The following is a 19,078-nucleotide window of genomic DNA, read 5'->3' as shown; positions in this document are numbered from 1 at the left end:
ACACACACACACACACACACACACACACACACACACACTCTATCCAACGCTATTGATCTGCACCCCACTCTCATTAGAAAGAAAGATTCAAAGACAACAAGGAGCAGTGAGACGTGTTGTGTGTGTCGGCGTGCATGCAGCTTCTGAATGTGTATTGAGAAGTGTAAATGTATGATCAAGGGAGTTGTGTAAGCTGCGTGTGGTTACATCCTGTACGTGTGTGTGGATGTGCTGCCAGGTATCCGTAGCAAGGGAGCGGATCTGTGTTCACTGGGTGTTCCTATGGAAACTCTCTCGTATACATGTATATATATAGATATATCTATATATAGAGATAGATGTATAAATTATTAGACATTCTTCAGTCAACTGCTCAGATCTTAGCAATTGAGATGTTATGAAGCACAACCTGAGATTCTGTGAGGATATTTTTGCTTTTGTGATTAGTTGAGATGATTGCTATTGCATAGGTCCATCATGCAGACTAGGCAGCTGTTTCTGAAACACTTATGAGAATGAAATGGCAGTAGTATTTTCCCCTGTGATCACTAGAACAACTAGAATGCAGACAGATAATACTGCAAACTTAGATATTGCGTTACTTTCATCAGTGGGCCATTGCTACTCTTTGAACATAGGGAATATTATGTATTTATTGAAAACATAAAGAGTGGTTAAAGACTACTGACATACCTAAAAGTAGATAACGGTAGTGTAAAACAAATAAATATATGTAACACACATTACTATTTCTTTTACATTTTTTCACAAAAACAAATGTAGAGATTTACTGAAATAAAGCAGCAATAGAAGCAATTGAATGAAAATTGTTTCTGTCCTTTGGTTTACGTAACAAAGGAATATGCATATTCTGATCATCCAAATGGATAAAACTCCACCAATTATGCACTAAGCTAAAAGACAAAAACATTTAAAACCCAGTAAGATAAATTGAATTTCATTCAATCATTAAATTCCTCTTGTGTCAACAGTCGTTGGTCATGTGCGATTACTGAAATAGAGCTATTTCATTTTAATGCAACGAGGTTTGATTGAATTTCAAATGTCATTGTAAGATTTGACAGTAAAACTGATCAAACAGCCAATTTCGTATTATGAAAGCATCGTTTTGCAAGCATAATCGTGTTCAGGCCGCAAGTTTTAAAGCCCATTTGAATATACATTTATCGCCCTTCCTTCAAACCCCAGAGCGGACACGCTGCGTAAAACTCTATAATGCTTCCTCTAAAATAATAGCCCTACTTAATGTTTCACTTCATTTATTTGATCGGTGGAGTACAAGATGGAGGCAGACGAGGAGAAACCAATGACTTGAGTGCCAGCTGTTGATTGTTGAGGCATCCAAGAGCAGTGCATAATTCTATAAAAGATACAGGGTGTTAGCTCTCCAGATGTCACTCCTACCTCACTGGAAGAGGAGGATGCGTTTCACTGTGCAGGTGTATTCCGTTTGACAGTAAGGTGTGCCGCTGCTGTGACTTGCTGCCTTAGCGTGCAATAGTTTGATTACATGAGCAGGTGGGTTTGAGGGAAGACCGGCGTGAGGCACTAGTTCATTTCAGGGTATGTTCCGTGTGGTATTCAGGATGTAGAACAGAGGATGCATGTCATGTCATTCTGTCGTTAAATAAAGCACAGAGCTGAATGCATGAAGGGGGTTTAAAAGTGGGGGATGGCAAAGCCACAGACTGACCTCTGGAGTGGTAGTCTGCCGCCGGGCTGCTGATCGGGCCTTTCTTAATGGCTGAGGAGCGATAGACGACGTGTGTCCTCCCTCCTCCTCCTCCTCCTCCTCCTCCCTGCTCCTCCTCCTCCGCCTCTCCCAATCCGTCGCCCCCCTCCACTGGCTCAATGAAAAACTCCTCTTGCTCCATCCGGATCACACCAGCCTGGAAGAGAGTGTGGGAAATTAATTGGACGACATGGATACCTGCAGGTGAACTAGGGGCATCACCTCAGTACATCTCAGTCTCTCTTATAAACACAAATCGCTGAGCTTCTGCGCAGCCCCTTATTTGCCTATCGCCCTTGTCTCCATCCACTAGTCACATATTCTGTTGCCTCTGCGGTCTGAGGACAGAAATGGTCACTTTCTTTACTCCACTGCTGTGTGATAGGAGCATCCTGGGGGGGGGGGGGGCAGTGATCCCTCAGGGGGCACAGGTCCAGAGTGACAACTGGCATCTGAAACGGCCAAGAGGAGATGGAACTACCATCCTGGACTAACACACTCTGTCAGGTAATTCCCCATAATTGTCTTACCCCCCCCCCCCCACACACACACACAAACAAACAAATACAAACTCATAGGGAGAGTGACAGCAGGGTAGAGACTGCAAAGACACGGTGAGAAGTTAGGAAGCATGCATACAGAACACACACAGCAAAAAGGACTCGTATGCACATAAACGGGGGAAACAGGCACTGGGAAAATTGCCCGTCACTCTCTCTTATTCCATCTGTCTGTTTAAGACAACTGGTAATTACCAAGGCAACACACTGCTGTAGAGGAAAGCCATGGGGGAGAACACAGAGGGGATGGAGAGGCTTTGGAGAGGAGGAGCACGAAAGAAGGCGAGCGACAAATGAGAGAGAGAGAGAGAGAGAGAGAGAGAGAGAGAGAGAGAGAGCATCGATGCAATCAGCACTTGTCTGCTTCTCCCACCGCTCTGACAAGAGAAGGAAGGGATGATGAGTGAGTTGAATAGAGAAAAGTGGACTGATGGTTAAAAAAAGGAGGCAGTTTACATTACAGAGGAATGTGTAATGAAAAGCTGCTTGTGAACTATTTCTTTACATAGTTTTGCTAAAAGAGACAAATGCTACGCCGTAGGACAGTGACTGGCTACAAATGGACGTTTATGTCATCTTATTACATCTGCCATCACATTTAATCCACAACCTGAATGAATATTTATTCCAGTGACAGATACGTTCTGCATGACAAACACTAAAAAACATATTTCAGGGATGGAAATATAATATATATATATATATATATGCAAGTGCAAAAGTCATTGTAAAATTATTTGAATTTATCTTAAAAGATTTATCTTAAGACCAACACAGTAAAGAGGTTTTTGAGAAAATAAAGACTCAGAAAGCCTTTGACTTATTACAAGGAATATTCATATCATGTACCTTATTTACTTATTGTAATGTATTTTCTCCATTCTGTGATTCTGCTCTATTCCCTTTGCAGAGCATCTACTGTCTGTCCATCCAAAATCATTCTTCCGCAGCTGTTCTCCTCATTATGATCCTATTGAGGTTTGTTTTATTTGCTGCCTGCATGTATTGCTGCATGTATTGTTGCCATTTTTTAATATTTAACATTTTTAACTTTATTCCCTTGTTTTATACGAACCCATAGCCTTATTCATACTAACCCATTGCATTAGCATTTCATTTTACTTTATTTTATTACTTGTGCACTGCTGTCTTGTCTGTCTACTGTCGCGCACTAACCGCCAAGACAAATTCCTTGTATGTTTGGCATATTTGGTAATAAATGTTTCCTGATGGGTGGAGCTGTCTCCACCACCTATACATGCATTTAACTCCATGTGAATAGAATGTGCCTTATTCCTTTGACTACTCTGTCGGGAGCCAACTGTGTGTGGTGCAGTCAGATAGAAGTGAACCAAACAAGTGTTTATACTTGAAGTTTTTACGGCCCACTGTACCTGCACAGAGCCTGAACTTTTTAATAAATGCTCACGGGCTCCTTTAACATACTACTTATTGAGCTCTAATTTGGAAACCAGGTACAAGAACATATGTGCTCCTCAAATTCTTCAGATCAAATGAATGTCAACAAAAGTCTCATAAATAAAAAAGGTGCTTCTTTTCCATTCTCATACTCTCACCTTTTTTTCCTCTGGCAGCACAAGGCTTTGGACCCGAAAGATGTCGACATGCAACTGACCCGCCTCACACTCCCTCGCCCCCTTTCCCTCTTCCTCCCTCCACCCTTCTCATCCCTCCATTTCCCCGAGCCGTGGCGCGGCATCCCGATTGTGGCTGATGGATCTGCGATGGTGCATGCATTTCCACTCCAGAATACCAAGCAGTGGGGAGAGGAGAGAGAGAGTTGTGTCAAAGAAAAAAAGATGACATGTGGGAAGGGGAGACATGGTTGGATCGATCGCAGAAGGCGCAGTGGGCGCGGGGGGGTTAGTGAGAGAGGGAGAGAGAGAGAAAGGTGCAAGGGAGCAGAACAACTGGACAAGTGCTTTGAAAAAAGGCTAAAGTGTACGAAGCATCCAAGCGCCTGAACGCATTTCCATAGTGAGGAGCATTGTCTTCATCTCCTCCAAAAGCAGGAGGAGCCAAGTCCCAGTAAAGGGGATCAGAGGGAGGCTACTGAAAGAACTCAGACTCACACCTGCAGCCTCAATTTGGAAACACCCATTGGGTCGTTCACTGACAAGGCAGGGTTAAGGGCCACGCGTAGGAAAGCTCAACCGTGAACGGGTGTAACGCAAAATCACCTGTTTGGAGTGGAGTGAATATACCTGATTTAATCAAAGAAAAAGGAGAACAAAGGTGCTGTAGTCCAACAACACCTAGATAAAGAGTCTAACTACTGTGAAAGCTTGGTAAAAAAAAGCTATTTTTGCATGCATTTTTCACATTGCATTTTTAAGACACCCCATAAATTGGGCTTGTTATTTTCCCATTGACTGACAAGCTACGCAGGAATATCACAGCTCCAGGCGCCGCGGTGACGGCACCTAGGCAACATCATCCAAGCGTCATTCTGCAGTGCCAAACCAATACTGTAAGAGAATTTTATTTGAAGATGAACCTTCACCCGATGACGATTCTGCACAGCGACTGAATGTAATTCGTCCCTTTATTTGACGTATCATTTTATCTGGATTACTTTTACCAGTAAAGACAATTCTGATTACTTATCAGACTTGTTTCTTAAACTGAATCATGGAAATGTCTCCTCAAGGGACATCAATATTAAAGATTAGCTCAACAAGTTGCAGCAGAGCGTACATGATGTCTAAAATGTTATGAATGTCTATCTGACCATAATGTCAATTTACACTTGCTACATGCAAACACGCCTTTTAAAAGAATCTTCTTTTTCCACAAAAACAATTTATTGTCGTGGTTTGTGTAAAACTTAAGTGATGCCACTTAAATACGGAAATAAATCAACTTTCTCGATTTCTCGTTTCCCCACAAACAGCGGCCTCTCTGGAGCAAATACCGTTCGTTGTCTTAAAAAAAATTGTGTTTAAAAGGTTGGGATTGTCAACAGGAAGCACGAGATGAGAGAACCACCCGGTTTCCTTTTGTAATTACTATATATTTAGCATTACTCTGTGACTCGCGTGTTCGGGGACGGCCACGGCATCAGCTGCCTCACTAGTTGCTGTTCTCTTATTACAGTAAATTCATTGCGCTCCTTTGGCTGATGAGCATGAAGATGTTTTATTAGCTTTGACATGTTAAAATATAGCTTATTAGCTCAGCTCCCCTCATGAGACACTTAAATGTGACACACTTAACTTCTGCATGTCATCAGTATGTACATTGTTTATAAAGAACACATAGGAAGTGCTAGTGCACATCAGGCTGCAAACCTTTGGCTGGGCGTTGTGTTAATAAGAATCTTTCTCAATACGTTCACTGTTAACAGGTCTGTTTCTACTTGTCACCACAACATCTGATCATTTAAATATAGTGGAGGCAACGTGTATCAGAGACAACATGCTGATGGAAAAATTGCTTATTAGAATCAATAAAGAATAAATGAACAGAAGTTTCCAAATAAAAGGGTAATGGTGCCAATAATACTGCCGATAATGGTGTCATTATACTACCAGAAAGATTTCAGGAAATAAGTATATACATAATGTATATATACTATGTATACATAAGTAATGACTGTATGTAGGGCTGTGCGATGTGGACAAAAATCTCTCTATATATATTTGTATATATAAACCATGAACATGGACAGCAAATCCAAAATAAGCAAATAAATAAATTATTATTTTATGTCTTAATGGAGTAGGCAAAGGTAAACCCCTCTAAAAAGGAGATACCCTTTTCTATAACTTTTAACTATTATCTTGTGTCAATGATATCTACATGTTTTTTTCTGGTAGGAAACACTGCTACTTTCACATGCTTCTGGCATGAGCACTAAAAAAATACCTCCCTTCACATCTGATCTTCAGTGATAGTGGTGAGAACCAACAACGCATGGTTAGATACCACCAGGATTAAGATTAAATATATCCTCCTATGTGTGGCATTAACTAACCCTTTCAGGCTGATTATTTACAATTTATATGAAAATGTTCTCAGTAAAAGCTCAGTAAAAATAGTATGGCCCTTCACATCTGCATGAGTTAAACATCTAGTAATGACCTTAGTTTTGGGCCCCAATGCCCCTGTTCAAAACCAGGCTTAACTTTTCTGATGCCAAAAAAAGAACTGAAACTCGTACTTTTTTATTAATGTTGTCAAAATGATTTAACTTTGCTGCTTTGCAAAAACTCGTAAATTTCCTCGGAATCTGAAACCTCCACCAAATGTACCCATCTGGCTCATCCTCACAGAGCGCAACACGCTCACTACTCGGCATATATAACTACGCTATTATTACTTTTGTGGCCGTTAAGATGGTGACACAAACCACTCTGAGACCTTGAGCTAGATCTGGATCGTACACACTGTGTGTCCAGTCACAACAGGAGGTTCCTCTGTGTTTGATGGCATATCAGGCTCCATTTGAAAGGAGTAACTCGAGGCCTTGGTAGGAGTCCAGAGGCAGCAGAAAAGGAGTGTTGGAGTGGAGGAGCGGATGTTGTGGTGAGGATCAAAGTCACACCCGGTTGGGGCCCTTTAGCTCAATCCACCACAAGCAGTGTGTGCATGTGTTTGTGTGTGTGTGTGTGTGTGTGTGTGTGTGTGTGTGTGTGTGTGAGTGATTTGGGGTCAGTATGTGTGTTTGATCTGATTAATAACTCTGCTATTGCTGGCTACCATCACACGAAGCCACTCAAAGACACTCCCACCACGGAAGGGCACACAAAGTCAAAAAAGCAGAAACGCGAACACACACACACACACACACACACACCAATGCACAAATATTGCTTTGATAGTGACTCACTCACACTGTGTAACCCTCCAATTCATTCACCCTTTGAGTCATGAGAGAATCGTGGCTTGCACAATAGGAAGGCCCATTTAACAAACCGACCCTCTTCAGAGAGAGACGGAGCTCACAAGGACACGTCACCTTTACGCTCCTCCGTATGAAAAGGTACAGTTTAATATCTACGGTGAAGCTCTGAGAAAGGCGCGTTTTGAGTTTGGATAATGAATATTGGTCTGGCAGACAACGTAGAGCGAGCTGCAATTCATGAAGGCAGCATGAAGCAAAGCTGATGGAAACATTGGGGGAAGCTGTAAAGACACTCGTGGGACCCTCGCCACTGCACTGCTTTACTCTGGCAGGAGAAAAGGTGGAGGGCAGAGGGAGCGGGAAGAGGGAGAGAACTGCAATTAAGGCAACGTAATAACGGTAATTTAGTGAATTAAATTATTTGATTAATGTCCTGAGGCGATTACCCAATTTCATGTTAATCGGGGAAATGCAACGAGAATAAATCCGTTGAGGCAAACAAAATCCTTCAAACACATGAAAGGAGGGAGGCCTTGTCATGCATAGACCTTCTCATATCTTCTTCTACTCTGTTCTGTCAGTCACACTCGCACACATGCATGCATGCTCACAAATAATGTCAGTGTGTGTGTGTGTGTGTGTGTGCGTTTGTTTGTAAAAGACAAGAGGCCTTTTGGATTTAAGCTGTGCACTACTTAGCGATGAAGCCCCGTCCCCGTCACCCTGCTCAGATGATTATATAGAGTGTTCTCCAAAAAAAAGGTCACACACCTCCATACCCGTGCATACATACACATGCACGGCAGCCACGTCCCAGTCACCCTCTATTTTCCTGCTATCTGAACCTCATTTGCAAATTGTTTATCTTTGACCTATTTTTGATCACAGTATGTCAGCTAAATTACTGTCTCTCTCTCTCTCACGCACGCACACACACACAATCGGGGTTTTCTGTTTTTTACTCCCCAGGCTGGCCCATACACACGACTGGCTGACCCTCCCTCAAAAAAAAACAACTAAAAATGCAGCAATCAGAGGAAGAACCTGAAAATGTTTTTTTTTCATTGCTTTCCCGATTCTCTCTGTCACAAATATCTGTCTTTGAATCAGGTAAAACAAGTCTATACACTATCCATGGCAATCTAGTAACAACTTTTCCTAACTGATTTCAAAGGCACAGGTAACAGTATGAAGTCAAAGCTAACGGATAGAACGCTTATGCTAACGGATACTCGCGATTGGCATCACACCTTGTTCTACGTTTAGTCACAGTATAGCAAACAATACACAAACTCGTATTTACCTCTCACAACAGTCCACACCTTCGGCTAGGTCGCCAGCCCTTAAGTCATGAACATTATTGCTCTCCTACACTATTCTTGTATATATAGTATACTGCATTTCTCCGGTACAGTGAACCTGACCGCACACACCTAAGCCCCGCCCCTCTACCTGAGAATGGAGAAGGATTGGCTGTTATTGTCAGGACAAGCCAATTAAACACGGACAAAACAGAAATTTATGAATTTTACTGCTACCAAGTTAGACCGTCTGTTATTGAAATACATTTTATCCTTCTGTATCTATTTTTTACCATACTTAAACCATTTTAACTGAGTTTTAGAAAAGTATTCATATCCTGATGTCTAATGAGTTTTGTCCCCGGGCTACACCTCCCTGCTGCCATATAATGTGCCCTCTGATTTCCTCTTTCTCCATCTCTCCGTTTGCGTCTCCCCTCATTTTTCCATTAATACCCCACTGTCCTTTTAACCGCCTCTTTCTGTTTCTGATAATACTAAGTGACAGAGGCCCTCTAAATGTGTGAAAGTGAAGACAGGCCCAGATGTTGGAAATAGACAACGGGTAAAAGGCAACAGAGCACAGGCCATATTAGTGGTTCTCTGGATGGCACTGGCCTAAGAATAGCAGTCATTAGCCAAATCTGGCACGCCTGACCACATGATAGGGGCAAAGTTTGGTTCAGAGCGTGAGCGTTGACACATGCAGGAACACAGCCGCTGACAGAGAGCAGGACAGACAGACAGTTGGAAAAAGGGGGCTGCCTCAGGATTTCGTCCCCTGCTTTCTCTCCCAACCAATTCCTGTTGTTATTAACATGACAGAAGCCCCATTCCTTCTTTTTCTCTCCAAACTGATTATGAATCAGGAGAATCCGAGGAAGGGAGAAGTGAAGGAAAGTGACAGATGAGAATTAACAAGGGTAGAAGATCAGAGCCAGGAAAACTAAAGCAGTGGAAAGAAGAATGGTTTTGAGGTTTAAGGCTGGAAAGATTTTTGGATCAACAGATGGAAACTTCAAGGGAACGTATAGCAGATCATTTATGAATTAGAGAGTGATTTGCTCCATAATCAAGTCAGCATTAAAATAAAGCAATGGTTTCTCTCTTTCGTTTGTTTTCTCTCAGCAGTGTGACAGCTTTCTCAGACAGCCAAATGTTCTTGGCCTGACCACCATGGGGGAGTCAGGACGAGTGGAGGGAATGTTTACAAGATTCAGTCATCTAAGGCATCCACACTTGCTTCTGTCTTTGTGTGACTCAGTATACTTTCTTTGGAGGATGGCAGTTTGCTGCAGAGAGCCAGAGGCTGTGAAATATAAAGCTGATATAGTATATTGTTATATTGTTGTATCAAATTTACCCCAAACCCAGAGGATGGTTGAAGGTGGCTGATGTTGTGTAGCATTTACAGCATCCCCAACAATGCCAAAATGCCATTAAGGAAAGCTCAGAACTCCAAACAGACCCTGGAGCAGAGTAACAGAGGCAATATCGGAGGACATGTTTCTTTAAGTGTGGAAAATCCTAATTATATCTCTGTAAATTGTGGACTGGGTGGGTCTCCACAATAAATAAAGTCAGACCTGCAAATAATTCCAACCGATACAGACTGACACATTTATAGAATACTGGGGTTTAACTTCTTCTTGGTTCCTAGTTCTGCTACAGGTTTGATAATAATAATAATTAGCAGTCAACTTTGTAGCTTTTTCCTGATTTTTCAACCACAACTGAGTCTTCTTGAGTGGGAGTTTGTTTAGTTGCCATTGAGATTAGTTTTCAGGGCAGAAATTATGGAATTTGTTTAGGAAACATATAATTATACTGAACCCCAATAGCTCTTCACCTTTGCATGCTCCTTGTCCTCGCTGGACTCTGGCCAGTAGGTCAACACGCACATTTTCACACAAAAACACGCACACACGCACTCACATGTGCATGCACACACACACGTAAAGAGAGCGAGCTAAGCGCCCATCAATCTCTCTTACCGGCCAAGCGCAGCCATCGATCAGTGTGTAGGTTTGTGTGTGTGTATTTCAGTGCATTTACATTTGTGTGTGTGTGTGTGTGTGTGTGTGGTCTTCCGGATTGATAAATGACCCCGATTAGTAGCGACTGACCGCTCTATGATTGCAATCTAAGTGCAGCAGAACAGCTGTTTTCAGAGCAGCATTTTCTGAAGCTGTCTGTGATTAATACAAGAAAAGTTTAATGAATTCTGAACCAACCGCAGCGCTGAGATCTGCAGGCCAGATCTCTCTCCCCCTGAACCTTTTGAGGAGGTCAGTGAGAAGAAGATGACATTTAGAATGCAATCTGGGTCGTGTTGCCTTCAAACATTATAAAACAAAGAATCCGCCTTCATCTATGTTTGAAATTAAAAATAAATGAATAATTGACTGTAATATTCTCCACAATTACAATTGTTTAAGCTCTTGAAATGTGGGTAAATTATGTTGGTCAGTAAGTACAAAACTGAGCAGAACACAATAAAATTGAATTGTTCTTCTTGTATCATTTTCAAGGAAACCCTGTGTATCCCTCCTGGGTGATCCCCAGTCCTGCCAACCCCACCCTGATTCGGACAATCACACACACACACACACACACACACACACACACACACACACACACACACACGCTCAGATCCACACCCTTCCCCATCTTTATCTGCACTCTATCTTTATATCTCCACATCTATCGGGTATACCTGTAACCTAGCAACAGAGCAGAGTGAGGACCCTCCCCTACCTGCTCAAGTGCTCCGACTGCCGGACCTGACAGCCAATCAAATAGTGTCAGTGCAGGAAGTAGAGCCAATCAAACACGTACTATAACTGGGAGCCGCCCACTGCTCTCCACCCTTTTGACCCCACATGTGGGCAAAGACACCATAATGCGCATCGCATACACAAGGCATGCTAGCAATGCTAACACGCACAATCTCCAGAGGTCACCAGGAGAGGTAGCTGGATTGGGCGGACCTGCCTGTTGATTTTGATTCATCAGCAGAGCGATGAACACTACCTGGGGAAGCATGGTATCCTGCAGAACATGCACATGTAATTCTATGTGAAATACCTTAAACGTATATTTAAACAAGCTGTTTCTGTACGGCCAGCTGGTTCTGTTCCGTCGGGAAATATTTTGTCTCCGTTGGAGACTTGCAGACATGAAGGTTGAATCCAATAGCGTGTGACTACTGGTTCTCTGCTGGACTATCCAGCTAAGTGGGGAAAAAACAAACAATTTCTGAAATTGGTCTGGTACTGACCCGAAAGCGCTGCAGCCAGCAACTGCTAAACAGTTTGCAGGGGCAATTCCTCAAAGTCAATTAATGTCCACTAAAAGTGCTGTTTTTTGCCACTGACCGATTGTTTGTGTATGACAACAGAAGAGAAAGGACACTGCTGAGAAATTAAATATTTCTTTCTTTAACTTTTGCTTGATTTGGTCCGTTTGTTATTGTGGCACATGACCTTCTACCTGAAGGCAATGTGGTTGAAAGTTGGAGAGAAGAGTGCTGGTGTTTTTATTTGTTGTTGTTTTGTAATACAGACAGCATAGCTCAGCTCAATATTTCCATTGCCATGGTCGAATGTCCAGCTTATTTTGACAATGTGGATGCAGCACGAATACTTCTTTCGTCTCTTCATAGAGAAACATCACAATCAATCCAACGAATGGTAAGAAAAACACCGCTTCAGGGTCTTTTCCATAATGTTACAATAGCCGGTCAGCGGCAAAAGAAAAACTTAATTTGAATGTCAGGTGTTACCTGGAGAGATTACACTGGAGTCCATTAATTATCTGTTTTCTCTCTTCAAGCCATGATGTGACCACACCTCAGCTTGAACTGTAGAGCAGTCTGGAACTCACTGACGCTCAACTCCTTTAAGGCTTTGCCTGAAATTTACCTTTATCAACTTAATATTTATATCTTATCCTTCCATTTTTGTTCAATTGATGCTGTTTGTCGCTTGTTTGGTCATGTTACTTAAACTTTGTGTTATATACAGACATTTGTATTGCCTGTTTTTTTCTCTCTCCCCTTTACATCATTCTAGAGCAGAGGTTTTCAGTAGAACCTCAGAGATGGCAAAGATGGCAGACCAAACTTCGTAGAATAGGGGTCCCTGCTCCTTCTCTCCATCAGTTTGGGAGTCCTTGGCCTGAAAAACGTTGAAGACCCCTGTTCTAGTATACGTGTGGCGTGGGGGGCTTCTCCTTGACCTCTCCCTTTATAACCTTTCCTCTAACCTGCCCCCTTGCCACCATGTTCTTGTATTTTCACATCACTTCCAAAGGATTCTGTCAAAACGCTGTGGAAGTTGAATGGAAAGATAACAGCGTGGGAGGGAGAAAGTCCCCAATCTACCTCTGAATTGTGAGAGCTCCCTCTCTCCATCTGAAGACGGCTCTGGTTGCACTGCTTCAGAGGGGAGCAATCAAAGCGGAAGAATTGTGAGACTTAATCACACTCTTGTTGGATAGATGGATAAGAAGGAGGGAGACGAAAGCAGAAGAGACATGGAGAAGGGAGAGATTTCATTCCGCACACATTTACACATCTTATACTACAAACATTGACTTTCAAGTGCGCCTTGACATAAACTGCACAGACCGAATATTACTAAAGGAATGTCGGCAGTATTTAACATTAGAGATGAAAAGGCAAAGATCTTTCATCTTTGCACTTAAAGGAATCCCGGTTTCTAACGGAAAAATACAACCAAGGCCTCTGACTAGGATTCCAAGAATTCCAGGAATGAAATCCACTGTAGCTCTGTCCGAGCCAATGTGTGCGGCGTGTGGTAAAGCTGATGATGATGAGCCGAGGAGGCAAAACGAAGGACGCTTTGGTTAGTGAGCACCCAGGACATAAAAATCTTAAAAAAAAAAAAAGATTTTGTTTAAATAATGCTGTCAAAATCCTAATAATGGATAAATCACCAAAATAATCATGCAGCATTCCAGAATTACATTGAATGAGACAAATTTTGTTAACCCCCTACCCTGTTTTTTGGCCTCTGCTGGGCATATCCATGATAAAATGTGTAATAACTCTGGGAAAACGTCTGTCTGGACAACTTTTTGTGTCTGCGTGGGTTCTCTCCGTGTACTCCGGCTTCCTTCCACATTCCAGGGACTTGCTCTGCTAGCTTAGTTGGTGACTCTAAAGCGTGTCTACCATCTTTACCCTGTGTTACATAAAATGAAAAAAGAGACTCTGAAAACCAGAGCAGCGCTTCAATAGCAACAATGACAACTACCTCCACAAGTGCAAGGACGAAAGCACGTCAACTATATATATACTCGAGTGGATGAAGACAGCTGGTGCTCAAAGCATATTGGAGCCGTTAGAGGCAATCAATCGTAGCGTCAGTGAACCAAGGCCACAAGGACCGCGGACTCTTTTAAGTAATTCTCTATTCCTCTTTCAGTCTCGCTTTCATTCGCATTTTACAGCTAAAGACACCTAAAGCTCACCTTTTAAGGGAAAGGGTATAAAGGATTTTTTTTTGCCACATGTACATCCGTCCTTACAGTATAATTTCTAGTGGATGCATTATAATGGTTAAAAAAAAAACTATATAACTATAGAAAAACCATGAAGCAGAAATTATTATGCTGTGAATAACACACTGAAGATCACGCTACAATTTATTTAAATTCATGTGCACACATCTGGCATGAACCCATAGAGGAATTGACCGTCTGGTGAGGCCCACCGCCCTTCGTTACCGTTGCCGGGCCTGTCAAGCTTTCCATTCTCGTATGGCACATACAGTATAAAGTTTACCACCTTGCTTAAAAAAATCCCAGATTGCCTATATGAAATTTAACATTTATCTCTAAAAACCATGAACCAGAAAAGTCTGAATTGAAACTGAAACTAAAACTGCACTAAAAACAAAAGGTGGTGAATCTCAGAAGTTTTAAGTTGATTTTGATCAAGTACTTACATGGTGCTACACGAGTACGTCAAAATGAACCACATTGACATCCTGAAGCGAGACGAGAACATGTTGGCCTACGCCATGATGGGGTCGCTGTTAATTTGCAACTACACGCTTCTCTGGATAATTACAGCATATTACCTGTATGCGTTTAAACAAAAGGTGCATTCTTCCTGTCGCGTTATTATTTCCACGTGAATTCCGTGAGGAGATTTCAAGCCCTTTTCCTCTGGCGCTACCAGCAGAGGGCGACACTGTGACGCTGCGGGCCCAAATGAGCTCAGTGGGCAGCGAGGTCTGCGAGGTCTGCCTGGTGGGCAGAACAGAGAGAGGAAGACAGAGACAAGGCGAGGGGACGGAGGGGGGGGTTTGGTGGGGGGCGGGGGGCAGAATGTGTGTGGGAGAGAAAAAACACTAAGCAGAAGGTGAGGCGAGACAACTGAGTGGGGGGCCATGAGACTGAGATGTACTCAGAAGGAGTGTGTGTGTGTGTTTGTGTGTGTGTGCATGAGGCTTACGTATCAGATCTTGCATAAGCGCAGGTGTCAGCAGGTGCATGCAAGCACTAATACAAAGTGGTGCATTGGCATCTGCGTGCATGCTTGTGTGTGTACGCAAGTGTGCGTTGGTGTATGTGTGTGTGTGTGTGTGCGTTTGTGTGCCTAAGGACAATACTGCTTCCTCATTACCCAACAGTTTCCTGCAGTCCAGCACTAATGAGGAGCCTCACCGTCACCGTGGTAATCAAGGTCAAGCCTAGGCCAACACACAAAAGCAGACACATACAAACCTAAACACACACACACATACACATACCCTGCAGAACTACATGTGTGTGTGTGTGCTCGGCTGCATTAGGCGACACATTTGCAATCTGGAGCATCACTTTACATCGATTTACAAGACGATGACAAAAACATGAGGTAAATGGGCGGAGTACTGTAGGATCCCGTAAAATCTAAACGATTTCATGAAAAGGACGAGGGCATGGACTCATGTCTCTTTGCTCTCCTCCCCTTCTGTTCGCCAGATGAAGACAGAGAGACGGACAGAACACACGGAAGGGGATGCACGTGTGAGGACAGCGGTTATCGTCAGGTGGAGACGGAGGGAGAGACAAAGAGGCATATGGGAACAGAAAGGGAGGGAGGGTAAGGCAGGGTGTGCAAGGGAACATGGCTGGGAGGAGGTGCGGAGGAAAAGAGGAAGGAGTAATTAATGAAAAGAGCAAGACTTAGCTCTTTAGTCTCATCCCTCAAGAGAAGCCTGACACTGCTACATCCAGCTAATGTCATAGCAACGGGGAGAGGGAAAGTCTCATGGGTGCGGCACAGGAAAGAGGAGATAAGAGCAGGTAGAGGCAGGAGGAAAGGAGGGAGGAAACCAATCGAGGGAGTATGAGATGATGGAAGGAGGAACAGAAGAAGGTGTGAAGCACAGAGAGAGGAACCCTGCAAGGAGTCAAGGACAGCGACATCAGGCTATGGAGTTATGTGAATGATATAAACATGGAGGAGAGGAATGAAAAGGAGGGAAGGCAAAGGAGAGAGAGGACTGGCAATGAGCCAATGGATTAAAGGCCATACCGTACCCATCTCCCTCTCCCTTTGCCGGAGATTGCCATTGTTTCTCTATCTAATTATCCCTCTCGGGTTATCACTAAAGTATCAATTATTTATCTTTAATTAGCAAAAACACACCAGACTGACTTCACTTTAACAGATGCAGGACAAGCATCAAACAGCACCACGTGCACACGGTGGGAGACATCTTCTTTGAGGTGGCCTAAAAAGTGAGCGGCACATGTGAAAATATGGGTTAGTTCAAAGTTGTCGAGGCGCACAGTCTGAAAGTCACCCTGCTGGCACTATAACGTGCTTGGACTGGACCCAAAAGGGGAGGAGCTGAGGTCTAACTAAATAACATATTTCTAACTAAAATAAAAACGCAAAAGGTCTTACTGAAGTATAGTTCATTAAACATGCGTAGTGTAGTAAAACATGTTTTTCTAAGATGAGACTTCTTTTTTAAAAGTTAATTTTTTTTTGTCTTAAAAAAAGGTTACCGCAACATTAATTCTGAAGCGTCTCTAGTTGGACAGCCGAGGAGCCACAAATGAACCAAACTAGTGGGATACGTTATGTTCATCACTTATTCATCCTGTATTTCCTAGAAAAAAAGTTTTTCTTTCTTACCTGCCCTCACTGAACGACAACTGATTCAATTAAAAAAGACAGGGTTGGTGCCCAACATCCACAAAACATCCCCCTACAAACTCCTACAACACAAGGAGTAGAATACAAGTGGCATTTGCTTCAAGGGGCGGAAAAACACAAACTTTTCTATTTAAAACTTTGTGATGTTCCCTCCAAAAAACAAAATTTTCCTTTTTCCAAACCTTTGCAATAGATCCCACAGCCTTCCTCAGAATGGTGGTATGTGCGGATGTTGATGGAAGAGGGTCACACAACTTAACATCCGCACTGAAATCACCTGATGACACTGCAACTTCCATGGAGAATGGGATTTACAGTGTTTGGAAACCGGCATAAACACTAAGCGTCTAGGGCCATTCTTTAAATTGGATAGGTTGGGTTAGAATATTCCCATGGCCCATGGGAATATTCTAACCCAACCTACCCATGGCCCATGGGAATATTCTAACCCAACCTATCCAATTTAAAGAATGGCCCTAGACGCTTAGTGTTTATGCCGGTTTCCAAACACTGTCATGAAGCTTGGCGCCATTTAACATATTTAACACAGAATGACATGTGTCACACGCCCAATCGCTTTCAAATACTTTGAGCTACTTGATGTGAAGGAAGCCGATGGTGGTTTGCACCCGGCAAAGAGCCAAAGCGGGAAGGCAGATACGACCGATTCCTATTTTTCACTGAGCCACCACCACCTCTTCATCTCCTCCATGTTCTCCAAGTCTTTTTTATTTTACTGCGAATCTTTGGCAGGTTAAATGCAGAACTTGGGCTTTTAAAGGAGCCTGTTTTATCCATCAGCTCCCGAGATATTTTCCAGAGACAGTTGCTCCTACACACAGAAATACACACACACACACACACACACACACGAGCGACTCATACACAGACATCTCCAGAGCAGCATCTATGTGGTAGAGACGGATTAGTAACTGGGACCAAAGCCACTATAAAAGATTCCTACCTAGAGCTTATGACTCACGTCTGTTTATGTCTGTGGAGTGTTTGTGTCTGTACTGTGTGTGTTTGTGTGTGTCAGTGTGTGTCTGTGTACCAGTCAAATAGACTGTACACCAATAAGATCTACCTCTGTATCGATTGGACTCAGACTGTGCCTCAGTTGACAGACTGGACCTGTTGTTCTCTTGATTGATCCGTCCTCTGTGTTATGTGAGTCCTCTGTATAAAAGAAAGCTTTATAAAAGGATTCAAAATGATTCAAATTCAAATGTGTGCATATTTTTTATTTGATTTTTTTTCTCGACCCCCCAATCCTCTTATGAAAGACCTTTAAAATAAAATCGTTTAAATGTTCTTCTGAGGAGATACTGCACATGCTCGACCATCCTCTCCATCTGCTGCAAAGAGTAACTCAAAGCTCTGGAGGTCAGACAAAAAGCAAAACGCGATTTCCTTAAATATTCAAAAAGTGTTACATCACTTTTAGGTTTTTGAGTGCGTTCCAAAACCCAAACCAAAACAATACGATTATAACACTTCTAGTGTTCTAGTTTGGTTCTTAGGCTGGTTGGGTAGCAAACATGAAGACTGACAGGTACTATATTCTATGTGTGGAAATCAAAATCATGATGACTGACAAGTCAAGAAAATTAACTAACACATCTAATCATCTGCTCCTTGCAACTTGATGAGGTCAACAAATAACTCCTGTCACGTGTTTAGACAGCGTTCAAACAGCTTATGGGTGAAACCACCCTAAATGTTGTCTCCCAAGCTCAAACAATTCCTTATTCCTCATAATCTAAATACACATCCAGCATCGGCCGATTTCTCTACGGCTGAAACCTCATCCAATGCATAGCGCAGAGGGAGAGAAGCCAAATGAAAGCCGTGAGAAACACGAGAAGGGGACGGAAGAAGCTGAGGAGCCGAAGCGGCAGGTTAGCACTAATGGTCAGTGACGTGTTACTGCTGGGGCCAGGACCAGCGCAGGCGCTTGAACTGCTGAAATATTTACACGGTATACGGAATGAGAGACTCGTTCACTTCAAATCAGCTGGAGCAGCGAGGGAGGGAGGGAGAGTGAGAGGGAGAGGGAGGGAGCCGGGCCTCCTTTTCCTGCCTCCTCACCGCAGCCAGCATAGCGGCGCGTGCAGTCAAACGGACAGCGCCACATGAATTATGTGCACGTGTCACTTTTTGTTTTTACTTATTCAGCTTCGCCCGGACAAGTTGGACCTTTGCTTGAGTTTGTTTTGCAGGCGGAGGTCCAACGACGAGGACGTGCAGAGACGTGTGTCCCTGTTTGCCTTTTGTTTGTCACGTATACACACGTTTCTTCCTCTTTGCTCCCTCACGCACACAAGCTAATTCTGTTAATGCTGAGGTGTCTCTCATAAAGGGGGGGGGGGTCCCTATGAGCCACTGAACCACACTCACAGTGTGTTTCTTTCC

General features: G+C 43.0%; 1 protein-coding gene across 2 annotated transcripts in view; it reads right to left on the bottom strand.

Annotated features, from left to right (window-relative positions):
- The window catches only part of LOC120817843 (A disintegrin and metalloproteinase with thrombospondin motifs 2), a 90,161-nt gene that overhangs the window by 43,997 nt on the left and 27,086 nt on the right, over positions 1–19,078 (bottom strand). For both annotated transcript variants that reach the window (XM_040174454.2, XM_040174455.2), the window contains exon 3: positions 1,715–1,910. In XM_040174454.2, the coding sequence (XP_040030388.2) occupies positions 1,715–1,910 (196 nt within the window). The remainder of the gene's footprint in view (positions 1–1,714; positions 1,911–19,078) is intronic.

The sequence above is a fragment of the Gasterosteus aculeatus genome, chromosome 4 (assembly GCF_964276395.1).
Source record: "Gasterosteus aculeatus chromosome 4, fGasAcu3.hap1.1, whole genome shotgun sequence".
In the NCBI taxonomy this organism is placed as follows: Eukaryota; Metazoa; Chordata; class Actinopteri; order Perciformes; family Gasterosteidae; genus Gasterosteus; species Gasterosteus aculeatus.
The sequence above is the reverse complement of the archived record's forward strand: the minus strand, read 5'-3'. Positions and strand labels throughout refer to the sequence as shown.